Consider the following 21,997-nt stretch of genomic DNA (forward strand, 5'->3'; position numbering starts at 1 on the left):
GAAAACAGAAGGACTGCCTGAATGATAAGGATATTGGGTGGTAATGTCTGTGAAGTGTCAATAATTTGGGTGTTGCTGTTGAAAAACTCTTTCTTTGGTAGCCACCTACTACCATTTACTATGTGCCACTTTTCACATGGGTTGAAGCTTGTGGATCCTTTACAAATAAATAATCACGCATCTCAACATAGTCTAGCCTAGACTATGTTAAGAATACGCATAACTAGCCAGACCATATTGGTCAAGGAAGGGGTATAGGTGGAACACCAAGGTAAGTTGATGAAATGCATCCTGAACTACTGATACCACCTGAACACATCCAAAATTAATTATAGATGTAAAAGCATTCTCAAGCTGTGCATTTGCAACTTAATTTACCCTGTGGTAATAGCCCTCTCCCAGGAGCTTTTTTAGTAAAAGGGTGGCACCACGGCTTCGCAGAGGAATTACACTGAATATTTGCCATCTGTTTTCACAAACTAAGATTTAAAAAGGCCCTCTGAATATGCAAAACACTTGAAACAGCAGAGAATGTGAATACCATAAGGCACACAGGACCTGATAGAGATTGAGGCAATTCTTTAAGCATCAGTTCAATTGAAGCAATATGACAACCACTCAATCACACACATCAAGTCAGCTTTCTGATGCTATTGCGTATCTGCAGTAGTTCAATCAGATAATGCATGTCAATGTGATTGTCGTGAGTTCCTTTATTTGCAAAGCAATATAGATTTCTTCATGAACCATGCAGCCTGCGGTATCTATCCCCAACCAAAAGGCCTTGTTGAAAATGGAGTATGACTAGTTAAGAAACTACTCCCCACTCCGGAAAAAAAAAATAGTGACTGACTCAAATTTATTTGGCCTTTCTTAATTACAGGGTTAGTTCCATGCAACATTGCATTTCCTCAACAAGCAGCTTTGAACAGAAAGCTCAAAGCACTACTGATTGGACACCAATCACAATCGGGACTGACATTCTGTGACTTGCCAGTTGTTGCAAACTCTTCTGCACTAAGATTAAGTTATTAAAATGTGTGTGGTTGGTTAATGTGCAAGATTCATACAAACCAACTGTTACTTTTAGTGAGTTTGGTGTACTTTTTCACAGCTGGAAAACATTACCTTTATTATGACTTGAAATCATCTTGCTGTGCAGTGTACTATATAATATCCATATAGTGTGAATGTATGGGCTGCACTTTCAGATAATTGTAGTTACAGCTAAGTTACACCCTTCACTGAAATTTATTTCAAAAATACTATTTCCCATATAAAGATTGATCTCTGTGTAGGGAAAAACATGAACTAACTGCAGGGAACTGAAATAAAGTATGTTGCATCAGTGTAAATATCAGCACTAGACAGGGCTTGTGTGTTAATAAACGGGCTGTGTCACAAAAGAGCCAGCAGTTTTGCCAAAATTTATTGAAAAACAATATTCTACAGTGTAACCTTTATTAAGCACGGTAGCTAGAAGAGGAAAACGCTGAAACCCTTGGTACATTCAGAGTAATCTGCCCTGTAACTATATTTAAATCAAAATCACATAAAGTAACAGAATTTAGACTAAAATTTAAAAGCTATATTGTAGGAAACACACATTGAAGCATGTATTCTCCTAGATATGCACCCATTAGGTGGCAAAACACATATCTCTCCTGCATCTGATGGGAAAAGCAAATTCTAGCAACCAACTGTAAACTTCAGACTGTCCTTGCCCCTTGCTTGGCGAATATGCTGGTATAAAAAGCTGTCTGTGTACATGATAAGAAGGTAAATACTGTATAAGCTTCCGGAAAGGTCTGAGACAAGGCTAGAATCCTATTCTCCTGCACCCATAGTCCAATTTTCCAGCCAGTAACCTATAGTCTAGCCACATTAATGTCAGAAGGAAGTCTGCAAATAATATTAAAGAAAATACATGAAAAAGGGGGCCTTGTCCAAAAGGAAGAGCTCTGATTTTCAGTCCAGTCCATTGGGAGAAAGGGTCACTGGTGAAGTTTCTGAAACCTGTTGTTTGCCATCTACTTAGTTCTTGAGTTTTCTGCCTTGTTACTGAACATAATATTCCCTTTTCCTTTGCTCAATTTTTTCCATCCCATCTTTCCAACTTTGGTGTGTTCTAGGATTGACTCCCCAGCCTCAGAGCTCCTCTTTGTTTATTTGATGTATTCATATCTCGTATTTTCCTCCAAGGACCTCAAGGTGCTCCTCATTAAATCCCACAACAACCCTGTGAGGTAGGTTAGGCTGAGAAGCAAATGACTGGCAGAAGGTCAAGTCTTAACACTGTTGTAATAGGGTCTCAGGCTCCTTTAGCTCTGCTAAATCTGGACAACTCTCAACACAGAGATGTTATCATAGTTCGCTTGCCATTTTAACATTGCCATTACGTCAGCTGTGCAGGAACATGAGTGCCAATGTGTGTTTAGAACTTGTGTGCTGTAGAGCTGGCACAACAAGCCACCGCTGTCAGATTTGCATGGTAATTACATTCTATATACTTAACACTGAACTCACCAAGTGCCTCTGAGACTTTGACAGGGTACTGGCTTCTATAACTTCCTGACCTAATTAGTCATGACAAATGTGTGTGCGTGCTTGGTTTCGGGTTTTTCTTTTCTTTCCCTCCAGGGTTTAGAGAGCTCCTGAAGCCATAGCCTCAAATAATATTTGTTAAAACACAACATTAGTTTAGATCTACAAATAAATATTATGAGAAGTCCGAACTTTTTCCAACATATGCGCTATGCAGTGTTTGTGTCTAATGCAATGGTGCTTAAACTCTGAAAACAGAGCTGCCCCACATGAAGCTGAGGATTAAAGCAATCTCCTTACAACTGAGCTGTATTATTTTGTAAGTGCTCACTGTTCCTGAGATGCATTCCTCTGCAGTCATGCTGGACTTCCTTTCAAAACCTCTTTCAGTTCTCACAGCAATGCAATGCCTTTGATGGAGATCTCATCACAAATGAGGTAAGCTTGAAGACAGCTTCTTGTCGTATTCCTAATTAGTGCTCTCTTGTTTTTTTAAGACCCCCTCATTTCTATAATACGATGAGTGTCAAAACTGGATATGTTTGGATTTTAACATATAAGGTACCATAAGCTGCTCTTAAATCTGATAACGAATAAAAATATATTTATAAAAGCAAAATCGCAGTATAAAACAAAGATAAGAGCACTGTAGGCTTTTAAATCAGCCATCATGCAAATGGTAAACATTAAAAACAAATCTGTACGCTTCGTTTTGATGTGACCAGGAAAAGTCATATTTATGTATTTATATCTATAGGCCACCTTTCTTTCTTACCCCTCTGAGTAAGTTGTTAAATAGACAAAACAGCTAACAAGTTTGATCTGAAATACAAAGAATGGATTCTGATTACCTACATATTTATTAGATGCTATTTATGGTGACGTCATCTAACAGCAGCAATTCCTCTATAACAGATTTGGTGAAAGAAATTTTCTTGGTCCTGGGAATGTAATTTGGGCATAGGACTAAAATACCTTGGTGATTGCTCTACCATAATTTGACTTTTGTATACGTCCTCCAAAAAAGAGCCTTACCTAGCTAGATGGAACGCTCAGAAATCCATAGATGAATGCTTTTCAATACTGTACCAATGTTATTCAATACCAAGAGCACATCCAGAGAGTGCACCCGCTAGGACTTTTCTCTCTCTTTTCAGTCCTTGGAACAATAGATCTACAAGCTGTATCACAAACATCTTTTGGATGGGGCCAATTGTATAGTTCCCTGGGATGAATCCTAAAAGTGCTGTAGCACTTTTTGTTATATGAGTTCCACATTGAGAAAGACACAATTCTCTCTAAACTTCAAATGGTCTTCACCTATGATTTATTAATAGCATTTAATGAATTTAATTTAGCATCTGAGTGTACAGCATACCTGAGAAGGTAAGGTTAGCGGCTGCCAAAAGCTGCCCAGTGCATCCTGGACCCAAGTCATGGCATGAATCCAGGTAGTTTTGGCAACCTTTCCACACTAGTTTCTGAACCTTTAGAATAAAAGATGTTAGTAGTTACAGGTCACCATGTCACTGTGTTACAGTTGTTTGAAAAGTTTCCTATGCCAGTATTCCTTCATCTGAAAAGGATGCATGAAGTTGGAAGATGGTCTGTTCTTGCCTCTGGTACTGGAGAAGTTCACCCCATTGTTCCTAAAACCATGTGTGACCTAGAGCACTACAGATTACCTGCTGAACCACATTTAGCCTTATATGTCAATCATTTAAAAATGTGTGATAGTTTCCCTATGCCAAAATGGGATGCAGACATGGCTGAATGAAGACATGCCCTCAGGCCCATTTGGCTATCTACGGTAGCTACATGTCAGTGATAACATTAACCTAGCAAAATGCTACCCATAGGTCAAGGTGAGGAAAGTTGTGGGTGTTGTTGGACTGCAACTCCCATCATCCTTGTCCATTGGCCATTCTGGCTGGGACTGATGGGAACTGGAGTCCAACAACATCTGGAGGGCCACAAGTGTCCCACCCCTGCCTTCAGTTGTGAAAACAAGAGGCATCTTTGTTCCAATTCATGAATGTCACAAACCTTTCAGGTGCTGCTTCTGCTGCCCAAATCTGATATAACAAAAAACTCTCCTCAGTTCTAGCCATTAAAGACAAGCTCTCAATGGTTACTCTCCTTTTACATGCATACATATAGATAAATAATTTTATTTGTGTGGCGCCTTTCCACACCATACTCACGGTGGCCTACAACATGAAAAAATACATAACTACAGCATAACAAAAGTAGTCATAAAATAAAACATAAAAAATGCACAACCAAATCAAACAATTTACATCAGCGCAATGTTGCATTTGACCCCATGTTTCCGCACCTCCAAACTATGTTTAGATATTGGGAGCTGGAGAAGGTAGGTAAATAAATGAATGTAGAAGCCCCCATACTCTGCTTCCTCACAATTTTAGCCGAATCATGCCTACATAGACTTCCAAAAACAAACTAAGGGGTCGTCACAAAGTTGGGAAGAAAGGCCACATCTATCCCGCCCCTAATTAAGGCACAGGTTCAGATGATTATTTACTGATTTCTCACCCTTTGCCTTAAGGTCCCACAATGGGTTCCAACATCAAAGCAATGTTAAAAATGGTCTAAAGCAACTTACAATAATTAAAAAAATAAGGTGGGATCTAAAAATATATACACCTGAAGTGTCAAAAGGCAGGATAAAGAGGTGCATCTTTGGAATCTTCCGGAAGCTGTATTATGAAGAAGCCACCACAAAGAATGCCCTCTCCCAGGCCACCCCTACCCTGAGCCTCTGAGGGCAGAGGAACTAGCAAGAGGTCCCAAGAGGATCTGTGAGGAAGGGGGGACTTTAGCATGCAGCCCACTAGCTGGAATTGATCCCTTTACAGAAGACAGCCTTCTATTTGAAAGCAGTGGTTTTTTTTCTGGGGGGCAATGCATACCCCTAAACAGTTAGTGAATCTATGTACTTTTGTCCATTAACTGTATTTATTTCCCCCTATCTGAACTATAAAATGGTGAGTCAAAATGAGAGTACCTCTAAACATTTTTTTAGGAGGGGAGGAAAGCACTGAAAAGGAGTGTTCTGTTTGAAGGGCTATCAGGCCCAAGTGAGGAGTAAAGATAAAAAGAACCCTAAGGAGGGATAAGCTGCGGTCTTGAAGCCACCATTTTGGCAGTGAAGTGAGGCTCACAGGTGACTTGGTTACAATATTATGGCCTCCATTGTTGAAGGAGCTATGCCTTTAAATATCACTCGCTTGAGAGTCACAGGTGAGAGAATTAGTACTGTACTTAGTTTCCACACAAGCTCTGCTTGCAGGTTTCCCCAAAGGCGTCTGGTTGGCCACTGTGATAAAAGGCTGCTAGGCTTGCTAGGCCTTTGGCCTGGTTCAGCAGAGCTCTTTTTCTGTTCTTCCACAGTATGGTGAGCTATCTTGTATTTATCTTTAAATTTTGGCAATTGTTTCAGAATGTTCATCTTTACAGATAAATGAGCAGTTGTACATTTTATGAAAACCTGTGTGGGCTTTTGTTTTTTGTTTTTTTGGGTGGTCTAACTCGCCCTCCAAACAGGAAATGTGTAAATGGCCACTCTGCCTCACACAAAGCTTTTGAGCCAAGAATGACTTGGCTCAAATCTCATTTCTAAAAAATGGCTTTCTAAATGCTTAATTGCTACTATATACTAGTAAAATGCCACTTGTGCTCTGGAGGAGGGTCTTCAAATATTGCAGGAACTCTATGGCATGCAGTTTGTGCAAAATGTCAACGCTGAGTGTCTAGCCCAGGGATATCCCTATTTTTCAGTGACAGTTCCGGATTTACAGAAGCCGTCTATTTTCATCTGAGAAATGTTGGAGGATATGGAGTTACCTGACCCCTGAAGGCAGCCCTTTAAATGTTTTATTATGTTTGATATTGGAAGGTGCCTAGAGTGGCTGGGGGCAAAATAATAATAATAATAATAATAATAATAATAATAATAATAATAGGACATCCCTATTTTCATTGGGAAAATGTTGGAGGGTATGGAGGACCTATTCTTGGACTTCAGCTCTCTCAGTTGTCATTGGTCATGCTGGCTGGGGCTGATGGAAGTTGAAGTCCAGTGACATCTGGAGGGCTGCAAAGTCCCCACCCCGGACCTGGAATTATTTTGCCCCATGAAACTCGGTCAGAAATATCCTAGGTTTAGCAGTTAGTCACAGCAAATTATGACACATACTTACAGTAGACATCTTGGGAAGTGGGATATAATATATATCTGTGTATGAGGGAGAGACACCTCCAAAGACAAAGTAGATATAAAAACTATCTACTGAAGTGAAATCAGCATCTTGTGTAAGTTGCTGGGCTACCTGCCCAGTATAATTAGGAAGTAGTGAATTCAAATACTTGGTGCCTCGTTGGATGTTTTTATTTACATCTTCATTTAAAAACAAACAAACCCAGGCACTGCTGAGCTCAGAAATCCCACTTGTTTTATCCAAAGCAGAAATAGGTCACAGACACCGCCTAGGTGTGTGGTAACACCAACAAGCCAGCCCCCACTTCTCCAAATCAGATTTACAATTTAATTAAGGAAGATCTTTGTCCCGTCTAATCCCATATGTCAGATGCGGCCACAGTCTGTTGAAGGAGGAGACACACTTTCTAAACTTACCTTTACATTTGATTTACTGAAGACACAGTTACCGCATTTAGATTGCCATGCCTCAAATCTGAACGCTGTTCTCTCAGGAGCCCAGCAGTTTCACAAGAGCAGACAGGAGGAAAATATGTTTTCCCATGGCCCAATTTAAGATTTGTCGTCTAGGATGTCCAGAAAAGGTGTCTGTGGTGATAAAGATGACATATAGATGGATGGAGACCACCCAGCCCTTGCGACTTGAATGGCACTATAATGGTGAAAAAGTGAGGGGGTTGTGAGCTAGCAGTTTAAGGGTTGTGAACAGGGATTTACTCTGCAAATCTAGAACAAGCAATTGGAGGAATGATTATTGATCAACATAAATCATTGATCAACATATGATGAGCATAAAAAAGTTAAGCAGGTTTTCTGTAGTCATTAATAGAGAGAAGAAATGTCTGGTGGGTATTATAGCACTTTTAAGAGCCAGCACAGAGTCCTATACCCAGCTGAAAGACTATTCTAAGTCATAGGAGCCAATTTTTGGTCAGCCAGATGCCTGGGACTTTCCTAGATCAGCAGTTTAGCAAATTCCTTCCTGACCAGCCACAAAAACAAGTACTCTCAATAGATTTCTGTAGCTATTTTAGGTCAACTGTGTATTGCAGCTTTAGGCCGGAGGGACGGGACCTTTAGCCCTCCAGATATTGCTGGACTACAACTCCCATCATCCCTTCAGAGGTATCCATGGGACACCATTCCTTTTCATTGAAAAATATTCGCCTAGATTTATGGTCAGACTAGACTCTGAGAGCACGCTGCTTGTGAGCATCCACAGGCATTTGGTTGGCTTCAGAAGAGGGAACAGTATGTAGGATTAGATAGACTTCAGCTGATCCAACAAGGCAATTCTTATAGTCTCTAACCCTAGAAGCGGTATGGCATACAGTAATTCTGAAACTTGGGTCTCAAGTTGTTGCTGGGCCACAACTCCCGTCATGGCTGACCATTGATCCTGCTAGCTAGGGATGATGGAAGTTGTAGTCCAACAACAGCTGGAGACCCAAGTTTGAGAGCAATTTGGTAGTAATCCTACTCCTGACACCACACAGATACAAGCTCAGAGTTGGCCATTCCAGATCGCACATTTTCGCTGCATTGTGATCTTCAGCTAAAGCACTATCAGCTTCCAACTTCTGGCTCAGCTGGAGTTTGGTTCATAGCTGAGTTTGACAAAACAAAATGAAATCCAGCCTGCAGTTCTGCAGCCATTCAGGAACATCTGCTTATAAGCTCACTTCTTTTTCAGGATTCAGCTGTCTGCAAGAAGATAACAGCAAAGGATTTCTATTCTCCAAGTCTGGGATGCTGCCAATGCATAAGAAGAATGAGTTTCCTCAGACAGGTCAGGCTTTTGCTGTGGAAAAACTGGATACTGAGAAAAAGGCAGAAGGTAAGCCAGAGGGAAGGAGAGAGAGACTGCGTTTAGTTTGAGAAAATGCAGTTAATTTGCTCAAGAGAAATTAAAATCACTTTGGGAAAATCAGTTCATTTGCTCAGGGCTTTTGCTGAGATGTGCTGAGTTAGTTAATCCATTCTGTTCCTAGAATATTTTTACAAAGTACATTTTAGAATCAGGTTCATGGTGTTGAGTTTTCTGACAACAACAAACTCGACATACTGGGCTGTTTTGTCACTAAAAGTTTCAGTGAGGAAGAATACCAGCCCCCACCAAAACAGGAAGTGGTGACTAGGATTCACTTCCCCTTGAGGTCCAGCTATGCTTACCCGAGAATCTAGTGACACACAGTACCGTGAAGACAAAAATAAATGGACTTTTGCTACAGGAAGCAAATGTCCAAAATACTTGAAATCTTTTCTTGTGCTTTGGTTCTTCAAAGATCAGGAACTTGCTACAAAAGCACCTCAACTCGAAAGCAGGCATCCCATGAGACTGTGGGCTAAATTACAGAACCCTCAACTGCAAATGTAGACAAATGTGCCCTGTTCCAGAAAGGGAAATTCACACACAGAGGGACAGCATGTGCATGCACCATCTCTGTCCACATCACAATGTTCACCTGAGCCTCATGAAGCTAGCTAGATCAGGGGTTCCCAGACTGGTGTATGTGGACCACCAGTGGTCCACGATTTTAATTTAGAGGGCCTGCAGTGTGTTTGTGATTTGTAACTGAAGACAGGGTGTGGATATTCAATCCCTCACATTGAAGATCCATATTGATTTTAATTGCGTGGGATTCAAATGGTAATACAATAAAGCACAACACATAAGAAAAGAAGCAATTGAAAAGCATGGAGCATCTAGCAATAGCACATTACAATGGCTACAACAGGCAGCAAAATCATCCCAAGGTCTGCCAAGACTCTCAGCAACTTCCAAGCGGTCCACCGGGAGAAATGTTTGGGAGTCACTGAGCTATAGGCATTCTTTTATGTGCATCAGGTCCCCACTGAGAGCAATCAGTTACTAATGAGCTTCCCACAGCTGGTGTTGTCAGGAAACTAGGAAGGCCAGGGTTAAAAGGAGGGTCGCTTTATAGCAAACACATGCCCTACGTCAGAGATGGGGGACCTGTGCCACCCCTCTCTCAGATGCTGTTAGATTTCAGCTCCCATTACTTTTGCCTTTTGGCCATGTTGGTTGGGGCTGATGGGAGCTGGGAGTCCAACAACATCCCTAGGGCCATAGGTTTCCCATCTCTCATATATATATATATATATATATATATATATATATATATATATATGAATGATTCCGGATTGAGTCATTCCTTGGCACCACCAATTTCAACAGCTCTTAAACAGCAGGGCTTGGAAAGACCTCTGTTTGAGACCTTGGAGCAGCAATCAGTGCCAGAGCAGAGCAGTCCTGGACTAGGCGATGCAGGTTCTGGCTCAGTATGTCAGCTCCACGTGTCCAATAAACTTGGCTATTTTGAAGAAGGCCTGCAATTAAGTTAGCAGAACAGATGTTCAGGAATTTGATTTCAGTACCAGAACTGATCCTTTCCTAGTCACCCCCTGCCCCCCAAAACAGTCCTTCGTTTCAGAAGCCTAATTGGAAAGATAGAAAGAAAAGGATGTTGCTGTCATTTAAAAAAACAGCACATTGGAAATCCTTGGTGCTTCAGCTGAGATGGCTCAGCCAGTAGAGCATGAAACTGTTAATCTTAGGGTCCTGAGTTTGAGCCCCACATTGGACAAGAGATTCCTGCATTGCTGGGGGTTGGACTCATGGCCCCTTCCAACTCTTACGATTCTGGGATCTCTTACAAATCACGCAGGGAGCTGATCTTGCCTACTTTCTGCCCATCTCTGCAATAATGGATCTGCCATGCAAAATTTCATTTAGCCTCAACACACATTTAATAGTGGTGTCCAATGGCAGCTTAGAATACTGCAAAATGATTGTTTCTAGTACTGTTTAGTCTCAAGCTCAGTAAGATCTTAAACCAAAGATTTCTCATTTTGTGGAGTGGCATTTTGCGGGCTGGGGTGTGGGCTTGGAAGGCATGGACAAACATATCTATATATATAAAACAAAGTTGAAACTTTAAAAGTGGAGAAGGAAGGGAGCCATCTTTCTTTTCTTTTCTTTTTTGTAAAGTCTGCTCAGTATTTCTGATCATGCTTCCTGGTGATACAGTGTGGAAAGCATTGACAAGCAGCATTTCTAAGAAGCCTCAAGCTGTTAACCTCCCTCCTTTCCCCTCTTCCAAAAGAACATTTCAAATTCCTGGCCTTGACCTTATTTTTTCATCAAGATGACCTTTTTTGTGTGTCTTGAGATGTTTTAAGATACTGGATCTGATCCAGAAAAGTCACTGGGTTCTGGCATTTTGCTGAATCAGGCGGGAAAGCTCAGAGCACCTTTCACAGCGCCAGAGCCTCCAAGGTTTATATTATATGAGGGCATTCCAATTACTGTACGTGAGAAACACAGCGAAGAGGAAGTGATTCTGAATGGGGCAATTTGAAACACTGCTCTTTTGTTTTTTTCATCCTGAGGCATCGGGAAGAAGGATTTCTGTCTCCAGTTAGAACATCTGGGTCCTTTCATTCAAAGCCCCCAAACTCAAAACACTTGCTGAGGCATTTCCAGGGGGTGGAGTGGAGGAGATTAGAAAGCCTCGGGCAAACATTGCTGCAATTAAAAAAAAAAAAATCTGATTTATGTGTGAGACTTGATGGGCCCATCTCATCATAGTTTGAAGTGAAGTGATGATAATAATAATAATGATAATGATAATAATGATAATAATAATAATAATAAGGCGGGAGGGATTGTTGAGCATGACAGCAGGCATTGACTAGTTCTTAAAACAGTGGCTAACAGCACAATCTTTTGCCATGATAGCTAATGAGTAAGTCCCACATTCTTAAATGGGACCTACTCCTTAATAAGTGTGTTTTGAATTAAAGAGAACCCTAATGCATACTTATGCTATTGATATGATGGACACTTGGAAATAATTGCTACTAAATTCTATTGGGCTGAACATGTAAGTATGCATAGGATTTAAACCTACGTAGGAGATACTTTTGTGTAAGAATGCCTTGGATGAGGCTGCATCTTAGACCTTAGGTCAACCCACCAGATTTCCACCCACAGCAAAAGGGCCATAGCTCAGTGGTGGAGTTTACTTTGCATCCAGAAGATCCCAGATTTGCTCTCTAGTAATGTGGACAGGTGGCCATGATTCTAGGACATCTCACCTCACCACCCACCACCCATGTATGGCAGCATATCAGTGGCATTGTAACCTTATTGTACACTGGTTTGTTTGCCAAGGCCTGGTCTACCTTTTCAGTGTTGTGGTTAAGGAATTCATAGGATGGTAATTAGTGGGTATTCAGTGTAGCAAGATAACGTCAGCATGAGTAATTAACATTTATGTGTCGGTGGGGAGGCAAAGATCTGAATATGGTTTGCCAAATGTTGCTGCAGCTTTGTGTATTAATTCCCTCAAACTACTTTGTGGCTTCTTTTAATTTAAGAAATAATGTGAACTGCTTAAAATAATAGAATACATAATGATGTATGAAATATACTCGGAGTCGAGAGTGGATTTCATGTTCTTTATTCAGCTCATAGTGGTGAGGAGGAATTGAAGTTCCCCCAGACTGTCTGCTTTATATACATTATTTACACAATGGGCCCCACGTGATTGGCTAATTCTGGGATTCTCTTGTAGGCCAATCAGGTTGCGGATTCCCTTCCACCTGGAGCTGGATTGGGTGGCTCCTGTAGACCAAACAGACTGCTGCATTCCGGATCCTATTGTTCTAGGACCAGTCAGGCTGCTGCATTCTGAATCTTATTGTTATAGGACCAATCAGACTGCTGCATTCTGGATCCTATTGTTCTAGGACCAATCAGACTGCTGCATTTTGGATCCTATTCAACTCAGTACATAACAATGTATAAAGCAAAAGCACACCAATATCGCATTGGAGAAGTCTTAATGAAACAGCACTTGACCCAACAGCCTCAATAAGACAAAATAAATAGTCAGCTAAAAGCTTTCTTTTAGAAAGAGATCTTAAACAGACACTTAAAATCATTCAGCGTCAGGGCTTGGTGACTCTCTCCTGGAATGCCATTTGACAAGATGGAAGCCACCAGAGAAGGCCCTGATCCTTGCGACTGCTTTCCACATAGGTTAGATGCATAGCTGTCAACGTTTCCCTTTTTCTAAGGGAAATTCCCTTATTCTGAACAGGATTCCTTGCAAGAAAAGGGAAAAGTTGACCGCTATGGTCAGATGGTAGACAGATCTGGAGCAAGGCTGGATGTGGGGACGAACATAAGGTGCTCCGTAAGATATCCAAGTCAGTTAGGGTTTGAAAGGTTAAAGCCAGCACTAGAAACAAACCATGTTGGCAATCAACATAGATCAGACAAAAAATGGGCATACTGTGTTCTGAATTCCTTATTCCAGTTAAGAACCTTGTGGCAGCATTTTGCAGTTTCTGGATACTTCAAGGGCAATCCCATGTAGAGCAGATTTCAGTAGTCTAACCAGGAGTTGACTGGAGCAAAAATAACTGTAGTGAGATCCAGTTGCATCCACACAGCCAGTGTCATGTCTAGTATTATTCAAAGACAGACACTGAACTATTTTTCTTTTTGTGGAATATTCATTTGTTTTCTAACCCTTAACGGACTAGTGTTAATATAATAACCTTTTTAATATTCAAGAATGAGGAGGTGAAATGATTATGTAAGGCCAGCATAGCTCTAAAAGCTTATATACCTGCATCCTTATCAACTTTTGAGCAAAGATAATATTTGTATACAGAAGTGAACTTGCTTAACTCAACATATATAAAGCTGGTGAGAAAGATATCTGTACTTTTGACAAGCTAGTGCTTGGAATGCAGAGCACTTCCTTTTCCGGTGTGTCATAAGGCTTGCTCTGTTCATTTAATATACATGGGGAAGAGAATCACTTCCTTAAGATCATGTCTTCCAGTAATTTAATAGTGGTGTGAAGTCATTGCACACACCCTCCACAGGCAGTAACCAGTGATGTAGAGATGGTCTGGGAAAACCATAACCATGAGGATGACAAATCGTTCATCTGTTTTAACTATCTATTACCTAGTGACTTGGAGCAGAAGGGTAGGGTGGCAGTAGCTACACATTTTAAGTAATGTGCAGTTTGCATATGAGCAATTGAAAATAGTAAATTCCATACTAAGTTTTCAAATGCAGGCACAATTCTCATATTTATATTACAGTTGGAAGCTAGGAAACGTATACCAATAATACCTATAGTCAAATCACTGTCAGTAGCTTTCCAATGTTTCAAACTACGAGTTTGTTTAGTTTACCTAAAGATGACAGGGATTGAACCCGAAACCTTCATGCAAAGCGGATGCTCTAAGCTAAAGTCCTTTTCAAAGCCATTTCTGCTTTTTTGTGATGATGTATTGAGGGCCATCTTGTGCATTATACAGTGACAAACACAGGTTTAGTGCTAGGCATGCTCTAAACAAGGAGTGCACCCAAGTATGGCTTTCTGATAATGATGATGATGATGATGATGATAATAAATATTAATATTTATACCCCGCCCATCTGGCTGAGTTTCCCCAGCCACTCTGGACGGCTTCCAACTGAATATTAAAAACAATACAGCATTAGGCATTAAAAACTTCCCTAAAGAGGGCTGCCTTCAGTTGTCTTTTAAAAGTAAAATAGTTGTTTATTGCCTTGACATCTTCTGGGAGGGCGTTCCACCATGCAGGCGCCACTACCGAGAAGGCCCTCTGCCTGGTTCCCTGTAACCTTCTCGCAATGAGGGAACCGCCAGAAGGCCCTCGGCACTGGATCTCAGTGTCCGGGCTGAACGATGGGGGTGGAGACGCTCCTTCAGGTATACAGGACCGAGGCTGTTTAGGACTTTAAAGGTCAGCACCAACACTTTGAATTGTGCTCGGAAACATACTGGGAGCCAATGCAGATCTCTCAGAACCCATGTTATGTGGTCCTGGTGGCCACTCCCAGTTACCAGTCTAGCTGCCGCATTCTGGATTAATTGCAGTTTCCAGGTCACCTTCAAAGGTAGCCCCACGTAGAGCGCATTGCAGTAGTCCAAGTGGGAGATAACCAGAGCATGCACCACTCTGATGAGACAGTCCGCGGGCAGGTAGGGTCTTAGTCTGCATACCAGGTGGAGCTGGTAGACAGCTGCCCTGGACACAGAATTAACCTGTGCCTCCATGGACAACTGTGAGTCCAAAATGACTCCCAGGCTGCGCACCTGGTCCTTCAGTGACCCTGTAGAGATATACATGTTTTCAGCAGCCAGTTTCTCCCTTTCATGTTTTATATTTTAGGTGTACACTTAAAATTTATTATGAAGTTTGTGAAGAGCCATCATAATGAAGCTACCTGCATTTTTCACAATGGTTTTATAATTCCATGGGTTAATGTTGCTAATTGATGGAGCAGAAGGCAGTCCAACAGTAGGTTGAGCCAGAGCCAGTGAGAAGTGGAGCCGGAACCCGTGACAGGCATGGCCAAGCCATTCTACCTTTTGTCCCCATCCTCCTTTCTTTTGACATCTACAATGGCAAAACCAAGACAAAGGAGAGGCACTGGTTATATGTAAGAAGGCAGATGGGCTTGAAGGAATCAAGACTGAGTTTCATGGAGCATTGTCCCATCTGTCCTAATGGAGCAGCCTCCAGTGTCATGGGTTGGTCTGTCACTCAAGACTGAGCTATTGAACAGCCTTTCCAACTGTCTCATAGACTTTGTTCTCCCATCAAGCTAAGCCAAACCATCACTTAGTGCAAGTGTACAGTCTTCCAGTGTGGATCTTGCAGCTGCTTTGTTCTTTCCCAGACCTTTTTGCTGTTGCACCATTCTGATCTGAGCCAAGTTTAGCATGTCATCTAAACCCTGGTTTGTGGTTAAGCTCTCTCCACAATAAATATAAGCTATAACCAAAAACAAACCTTGGTTACAGCTTATGGTTAGTCTGCAGAGTCTGGGTTCAAACAACATGCTAAGCCCAAACCTTGGCTTAACCTAGCTCAGTGTACCAGCAAAAAGACCCAGGGAGGAGCCAAGGAGCTGCAAGCAGCCACATATTAATACTTTATTGTATACTGGGATGGCTGAGTCATGTTTTATCAGACTCTTCTGTGATTGGTGAAAGTCACAATGTCTTCAGATTGCATCATTAACTTATCCATCTTTTTTCCAGCTTCGTCTTCTGGTTGAACTTGTGTGGCCTATGTCCTTGTTTCTTATCCTTGTCTGGCTGAGGAGCGCCAACCCACTCTATCGCCAACATGAATGTAAGAGCATCATCAGTAATGGAAACAACTTTTGGCATGCAAGGCTCCTTGCTTAGGCTTTGAGTACAATGGTACCTCTGGTTAAGTACTTAATTCGTTCTGGAGGTCCGTTCTTAACCTGAAACTGTACTTAACCTGAAGCACCACTTTAGCTAATGGGGCCTCCTGCTGCCGCCGCATCGCCAAAGCACGATTTCTGTTCTCATCCTGAAGCAAAGTTCTTAACCTGAAGCACTATTTCTGGGTTAGCGGAGTCTGTAACCTGAAGCGTATGTAACCTGAAGTGTATGTAACCCTAGGTATCGCTGTAAATCAAAGCGGCCTAGGTTTCTGTTACATGCTTACAAGTTAGGTCTTGTTTTACCTGCTGGTAAGCAAGGAAGCAGATACAGCAACGTTTATCTTGAGCCAGTCCTGCATGTTGTGGGGACAGGGTTGAGTGCCACCAACCTATAGCTCCCCAGAACTGTGCATGTTGAAAGAACATGTTAGGTGGCACCATTAGGATGGCATTTGATTTGCCCCGTGTCTGCTCTGATTCCCTACCATCGCCTATCTGTTACTGGGGAAACAGAGGTTGATGGAACCTATCAGTCTTCCCATGGCCTGTAGCTTGGGCCTTGATAGCAAATGTTTACTAGAAAGGTACAATGGGCATGATATAATGTTTTTGAGCTTTGCTGATGGAAGTAATTACATACTTTGCTAGAGCTCCTATAATATTGCACCAGTACACTAGGTCTAGGGGATTAATGTGGATGAATCATCTTGCCCTTGACTCCTAGGCTTGTCCCTTTCTGCCCATTTAATCTACTGTTGTGGTTTTACCCTCGTCACTGCATCTCTTTGCGCCTGAAAGAGTTCCCTTCCACATAATTGGCGCAAAGTACATGCCAGCTGAGCTCACTAACCAGCCTATTGTCTTTGACCATGGTCAGAATGCAGTCTGGTTTGTTATCAAAGGGAAGGAGATGTCAATCTGATTTTTTTAACCATGTACTATTCGTGGACGTGAACCATAATAATAATAATTTATTATTTATACCCCGCCCATCTGGCTGGGTTTCCCCAGCCACTCTGGGCGGCTTCCAACAAAATATTAAAAATACAATAAAACATTAGACATTAAAAACCTCCCTATTCTAGAGAAAGCACTCTTCCCCCTAAGTATTGTATTCTTCTTATTTGTCTTGCCTGTATCTTTAGTCACTTCAAAAGCTAAGATTTTCCAAACCACTGGAGCTGAAACAAAGTTTTGCACACATTTCTAGCTTGCACCTACAGTATGTGTTTGAAATGTTTTCAAATTTCACTTTGCAGAATACTTTTTAGTAACTTAAATCTTGCCTTGCTGTTAAGGTAGCAATGTTAAATGCCAACTTACCAAATTTTATGCCTCCCCCCACCCCAAAGTTCCTAAATCAAACAGAATTCATATGGTAAGCAAAAACATTCAGACTTAAGAGAATATAAATCTGAACTTTTGCAATCAAATACAATGTAGAAAAACACTGGAATATTTCCCCTTCCACCAAAATCCATTTTGGCTCTAAGAACCATACAGCATTGACTTTACTATGCTCCTGCTGAAATGAAAGGGGCACTCACTATAATTTTATTGAAGTCGGAGTTAAAATAAATTCATATGTGTAGGGAAAGCATGCCACAGAATGGTGCCTGATCTGTCCTGCTTCAGAGTGCAAGTGTGGAGCTCCATATTTTGAGAAATCCCCTCCTTCAGAAATAAATTGACACCAAGCTTATAGAGACAGCACCTATCAGCTCTGGCATGCTAGCTTAACATGTGCAGGAATTAAGTGGTGGTGTTGATCACAGAATGAGCTCCTTTGAGAGGAGGGGCAGGGTATATATTAAATAAAAAAATGCTAGGTCAGCCTTCCCCAACTTGGTGCCTTCCAGATGTGTTGGACTACAATTCCCATCAGCCCCAGCAAACACAGCTGAGTCAATGGGAATTGTCCAAAACAGGCATAGGCAAACTCGGCCCTCCAGATGTTTTGGGACTACAACTCCCATCATCCCTAGTTAACAGGACCAGTGGTCAGGGATGATGGGAGTTGTAGTCCCAAAACATCTGGAGGGCTGAGTTTGCCTATGCCTGGTCCGAAACATCTGGAGGGGCCATGTTGGGGAAGGTTGTGCTCTTCCAATTAACCTTTTAATAAAACTGATATGCCTTAATCTAATATGCCACCGGATAGCTCAGTTGGTTAGTATCTATGTAAGCAGTTTTAGCTATGTTTATTTCCTCCTTTTTTGTTTCTCATATCAAGGTCACTTCCCAAACAAGGCGATGCCCTCTGCAGGAACTCTGCCATGGCTACAGGGCATCTTCTGTAACATGAACAATCCTTGCTTCAAAAGCCCGACCCGTGGAGAGTCTCCAGGTGTCGTATCAAACTACAATAATTCTATGTAAGCTGACAGCGTCTCTTGCATCTTGGGGAGGGGGAGAAATCTGCCCATGTTATAGGCTTCCATGTGCTACTGTGAAATTGTAGCTGAGAGCCGTAACTCCGTGGTAGGGCGTTTGCAGAAAGTCCCTGGTGCTTCTGTCTTCAGCATCTCCAGGGGAATGGACCAATTAACTATGAACCTCAAAATTAGACAGAGAATGTCCCCTGTATAAAACCCTGGAGAACCCACAGTCAGTCAGTGTGGACAGTACTTAGCTAGATGAGCCAATGCTCTGATTCTGTATAAGGCACCTACCTGTGTTTCTGTGCTCCCTAACGTTGCCTCTGATATATGACTGCATGAAAAACAGCCCCCTGATGAGCTCACAAAGTGTGACCCAATTTTGTGTTGTGGAAAAACTGGTAAATAGGAGGCTAGGTAGAACTCATGTGACACAGGCTTATTTCTCTTATTGTTTTTTTATCAGTGACTTTAAATATTGTTGCTGCCCACTGTGATTTAGACGAAGGGCAGGTTATAAATATATGTACAACTGCATACACAGCACACATTTAAATCGCGTGGTCTCCCCCAAAGGATCCTGGGAACTGTAGTTTGTTAAGGGTGTTGGGACTGTACTCTGTCCCCAGGATTCTTTGGGGCTGGTGGAGAATGTGGTTTTAATCTCTTTTGATTTATGGTGCTGATGGGACCATCCTGGTAATGGGGTCAGGTGAAGGACACAGCCCCATCACCAGGATTGAAGTTAAGAGTCAACTGCTTGTCCAGTCACTCTGCTTGTAAATGTAAGGAGGGGGTACTATCTTGTCTTCAGCGTTATATGTCATATTTTTTTCCATAGCCCTGTTGGTGGGCATAAGTAGAAAGGTGTAGCACAGCCCACCCGCAGGTTGGAGGGCTCCAGTCTGGTGGGAAAGGCAACTGGCTGCTGTGTTTACTTTCTCCACACATGTTCCCAGCAATGCTGCCTGCCGCCATGATATGGGGACCTCCTTTGGGAAATGTAGCAATCCATGCTAAGCAGCCTTTCTCCTCCTCCTGCTCCCCCACCAGTTTAGCAAGAGTTTACAAAGATGCTCAAGAACTTTTGCTGAATGCACACGCAACAGAACTGGGCCAGCTCTGGGAAGAACTACGCTCCATGACCCAGTTTATGGAAACCATGAGGACAAATCCTGAAAGGATTGCAGGTAATAATAGTTCCCTGTCATTTGGAGAAAAGCTGTTAATTATTTCCTTGCTCAGAAGATAAGCAGCGGTCACACATTTTCAACTTGATTAACCTGCAGTTTTTGCCAGTGACACAGCAATGAGACTCCCAGTCCCTCACTCCATGTGCCTCTGGTCTCTGCTGCTTCCCTTCCCATCTGCTATCATATCCACCTGCCTGTCTCAGCTCCCAGCTTCCACAATTCACATGGGCTCAGATTCTCACTTGGGCTTGACTTTGCCTCTCGGTCAGTGGTGAAAGTCTGGTCCCCCCGGTGTTTTTGAGGCACACTTCCTACACTTCCTGGCCCTTTGTGCTCTTAACCTGAGACCCTTCCACTCCGCTTCATCTGTGCCAACAGCTTGTGCAAATACAGCAGTAATCCATTCACTCATTTGGTCAATAGACACAGTAATTTCTTTTCGGTTCAGTTCTATTGGGCTTAGGTTGGTGTGTGTGTATGTAGCAGGGATGGGGAAATCGAGGCTCTCCAGCTGTGGTAGAACTACAACTCCCATGATATCTGACTTTGACTATGCTGGCTGGGGTTGAGTCTGGAGGGCTGCAGGCTTCCCATTCCCGTTGCCCATGATTGCAGCCTTCATCCACAAGTTAGATTTTTTGGGTCAGTGACACATCAAATCCAGACAACTCTACAGTGCGCTGTCACAATGCAGGTTACAGGAGACCCCATTGTAACTCATCAAGCCAAAGAGCACTTGGCAAGCCTCACCTTTATGCTGCCTGCAGGGACTGCAAAAAAAGGGTAGGTGGTTCAGTGTCGTAGCTACCGGAGGGTGGGGAGCTAGCTGGGTGAAGCCTCCAGAGGGGAGCCACTGAGGCTCCCAGCCCCTCTCTCTCTCTCTCTCTCTCTCTCTCTGTGTGTGTGTGTGTGCGCGCGCGCTTGTGTGTGTAAGCAAATGTGCATGCAGAGAGTGCCAAACTGGGTCTTTGACCCAGGTGAAATAAAGTCTAGTTTCGCCCCCGGGTAGATAAAACTGGTGAGTTGCATTCTGCTTGGTGGGTCACAAATTGCATAGGCCTTCATGAGTTGGTTGAGCACCAGCACAAAGTCCATGTCTGGTCAACCGTTCCCTAAGGACATGCTTTTCTTGTTAAAGAGGTTGTTGGCCCGCTTGCAGGCTTATGATCAATGGTGAAAATGAATGTGCAAATGGATTCTTACTAATCTTTCAGTTCTGTCAGAGATTGTGGCTGCTTACCTCTGTCCACTCTGATGAGAGAGCAGATGCAGATATTCCGAGCATTATTATTTTTTTGCAGGTTTTTGAAGAATTGCAAGGAATAGGCTCCTAGGAAAGGTCCTAGAAAATTAAGCCACAGCAGGTTCTCCTGCTTGATTGGGAGAAGTCTACTCTGTAGTTTACTTAGCATAATGATTAATCCAGCCCTGGTCATGAGAAACTAATTGGAGGAATTTGGGACTCCCTACAAGGAAGCAGGTCTTTGGGAGGTGAACTGAAGAAAGAGATTACAAAACCATTTCTCCTTGAGTAAGTGACTGAAAACACACACACACAGAGACAGAGACACACACACCAAACTACAAAACACTCAAGAGCTTTGAAGCTCACAGTTCCAGGGCCACACTCCAGGCCTTTTTTTGGAACTTTCTTCCATTCTTTGAAATCCCAGGTCTGCATTTTATGAGCACGCCAACCCCATTCAACATTCAGAAAAATAAACAAGCGTGGTCCAAATGCCAAGTCTCTTGTGTAATGTGCAATACAACTGTCATTTCACATTCAGGCACCTTTTTAAAAATAAAATAAAGAGTCTTAAACGCTGTTTGTTTTTAAATGAATGCATTTCTTTTAGGCCAGTATTTCCCAAACTTCTAAAGTTCACCCCCTGCCCTCCATTTCAAACTTATTCTACCTCCTGCCTCTCTCCCAATCCAGCACTGCCTAGTACGAGTGTGGAGCAATTCTCACATGGTTCCTGCTGTGCAGTGATTTCGATGTGGATAGGGCCTGCCTTGGCATTAGGCAGCGGAATAGAGCAAAATGTTTCTGGCGCTTCCTAAAACGGCGTATCAGGAAGCACCGTTGGAACAAAGCGGACGTTTCTTCCAAATTTGGCTGAGAATGATGGGGCAATTGAGGGAGCTGTCAGCCCCACAAGCCCCACATGATTCAGTGTTGATTCTCTGCTAGAGGGCATGTGTCACCCATGCCTTGGCTGATGGGGAGAAGAAAGCCTGTCTCAGCATCTTATCTCCCTTTTCAGGTGTCCCACTTTCTCCCAAGGGGACCCAACCCCACTAGTTCGAGTACTAGTGTTTTTAGACAAAGCTGATGTTTAATGCAGGCAAATGAATAGTT

General features: G+C 42.4%; 1 protein-coding gene across 1 annotated transcript in view; it reads left to right on the forward strand.

Annotated features, from left to right (window-relative positions):
- Positions 1-2,687: 2,687 nt before the first annotated feature.
- ABCA4 (ATP binding cassette subfamily A member 4) overlaps positions 2,688-21,997 on the forward strand; it is a 98,598-nt gene continuing 79,288 nt past the window's right edge. Inside the window, exons 1-5 of the mRNA XM_083444739.1 lie at positions 2,688-2,982; positions 8,478-8,621; positions 15,910-16,003; positions 18,298-18,439; positions 19,496-19,632. Of these exons, the coding sequence (XP_083300865.1) occupies positions 8,556-8,621; positions 15,910-16,003; positions 18,298-18,439; positions 19,496-19,632 (439 nt within the window). The 5' untranslated portion in view covers positions 2,688-2,982; positions 8,478-8,555. The remainder of the gene's footprint in view (positions 2,983-8,477; positions 8,622-15,909; positions 16,004-18,297; positions 18,440-19,495; positions 19,633-21,997) is intronic.

The sequence above is a fragment of the Podarcis tiliguerta genome (assembly GCF_965153285.1).
Source record: "Podarcis tiliguerta genome assembly, chromosome: 6".
Lineage (NCBI taxonomy): Eukaryota > Metazoa > Chordata > Lepidosauria > Squamata > Lacertidae > Podarcis > Podarcis tiliguerta.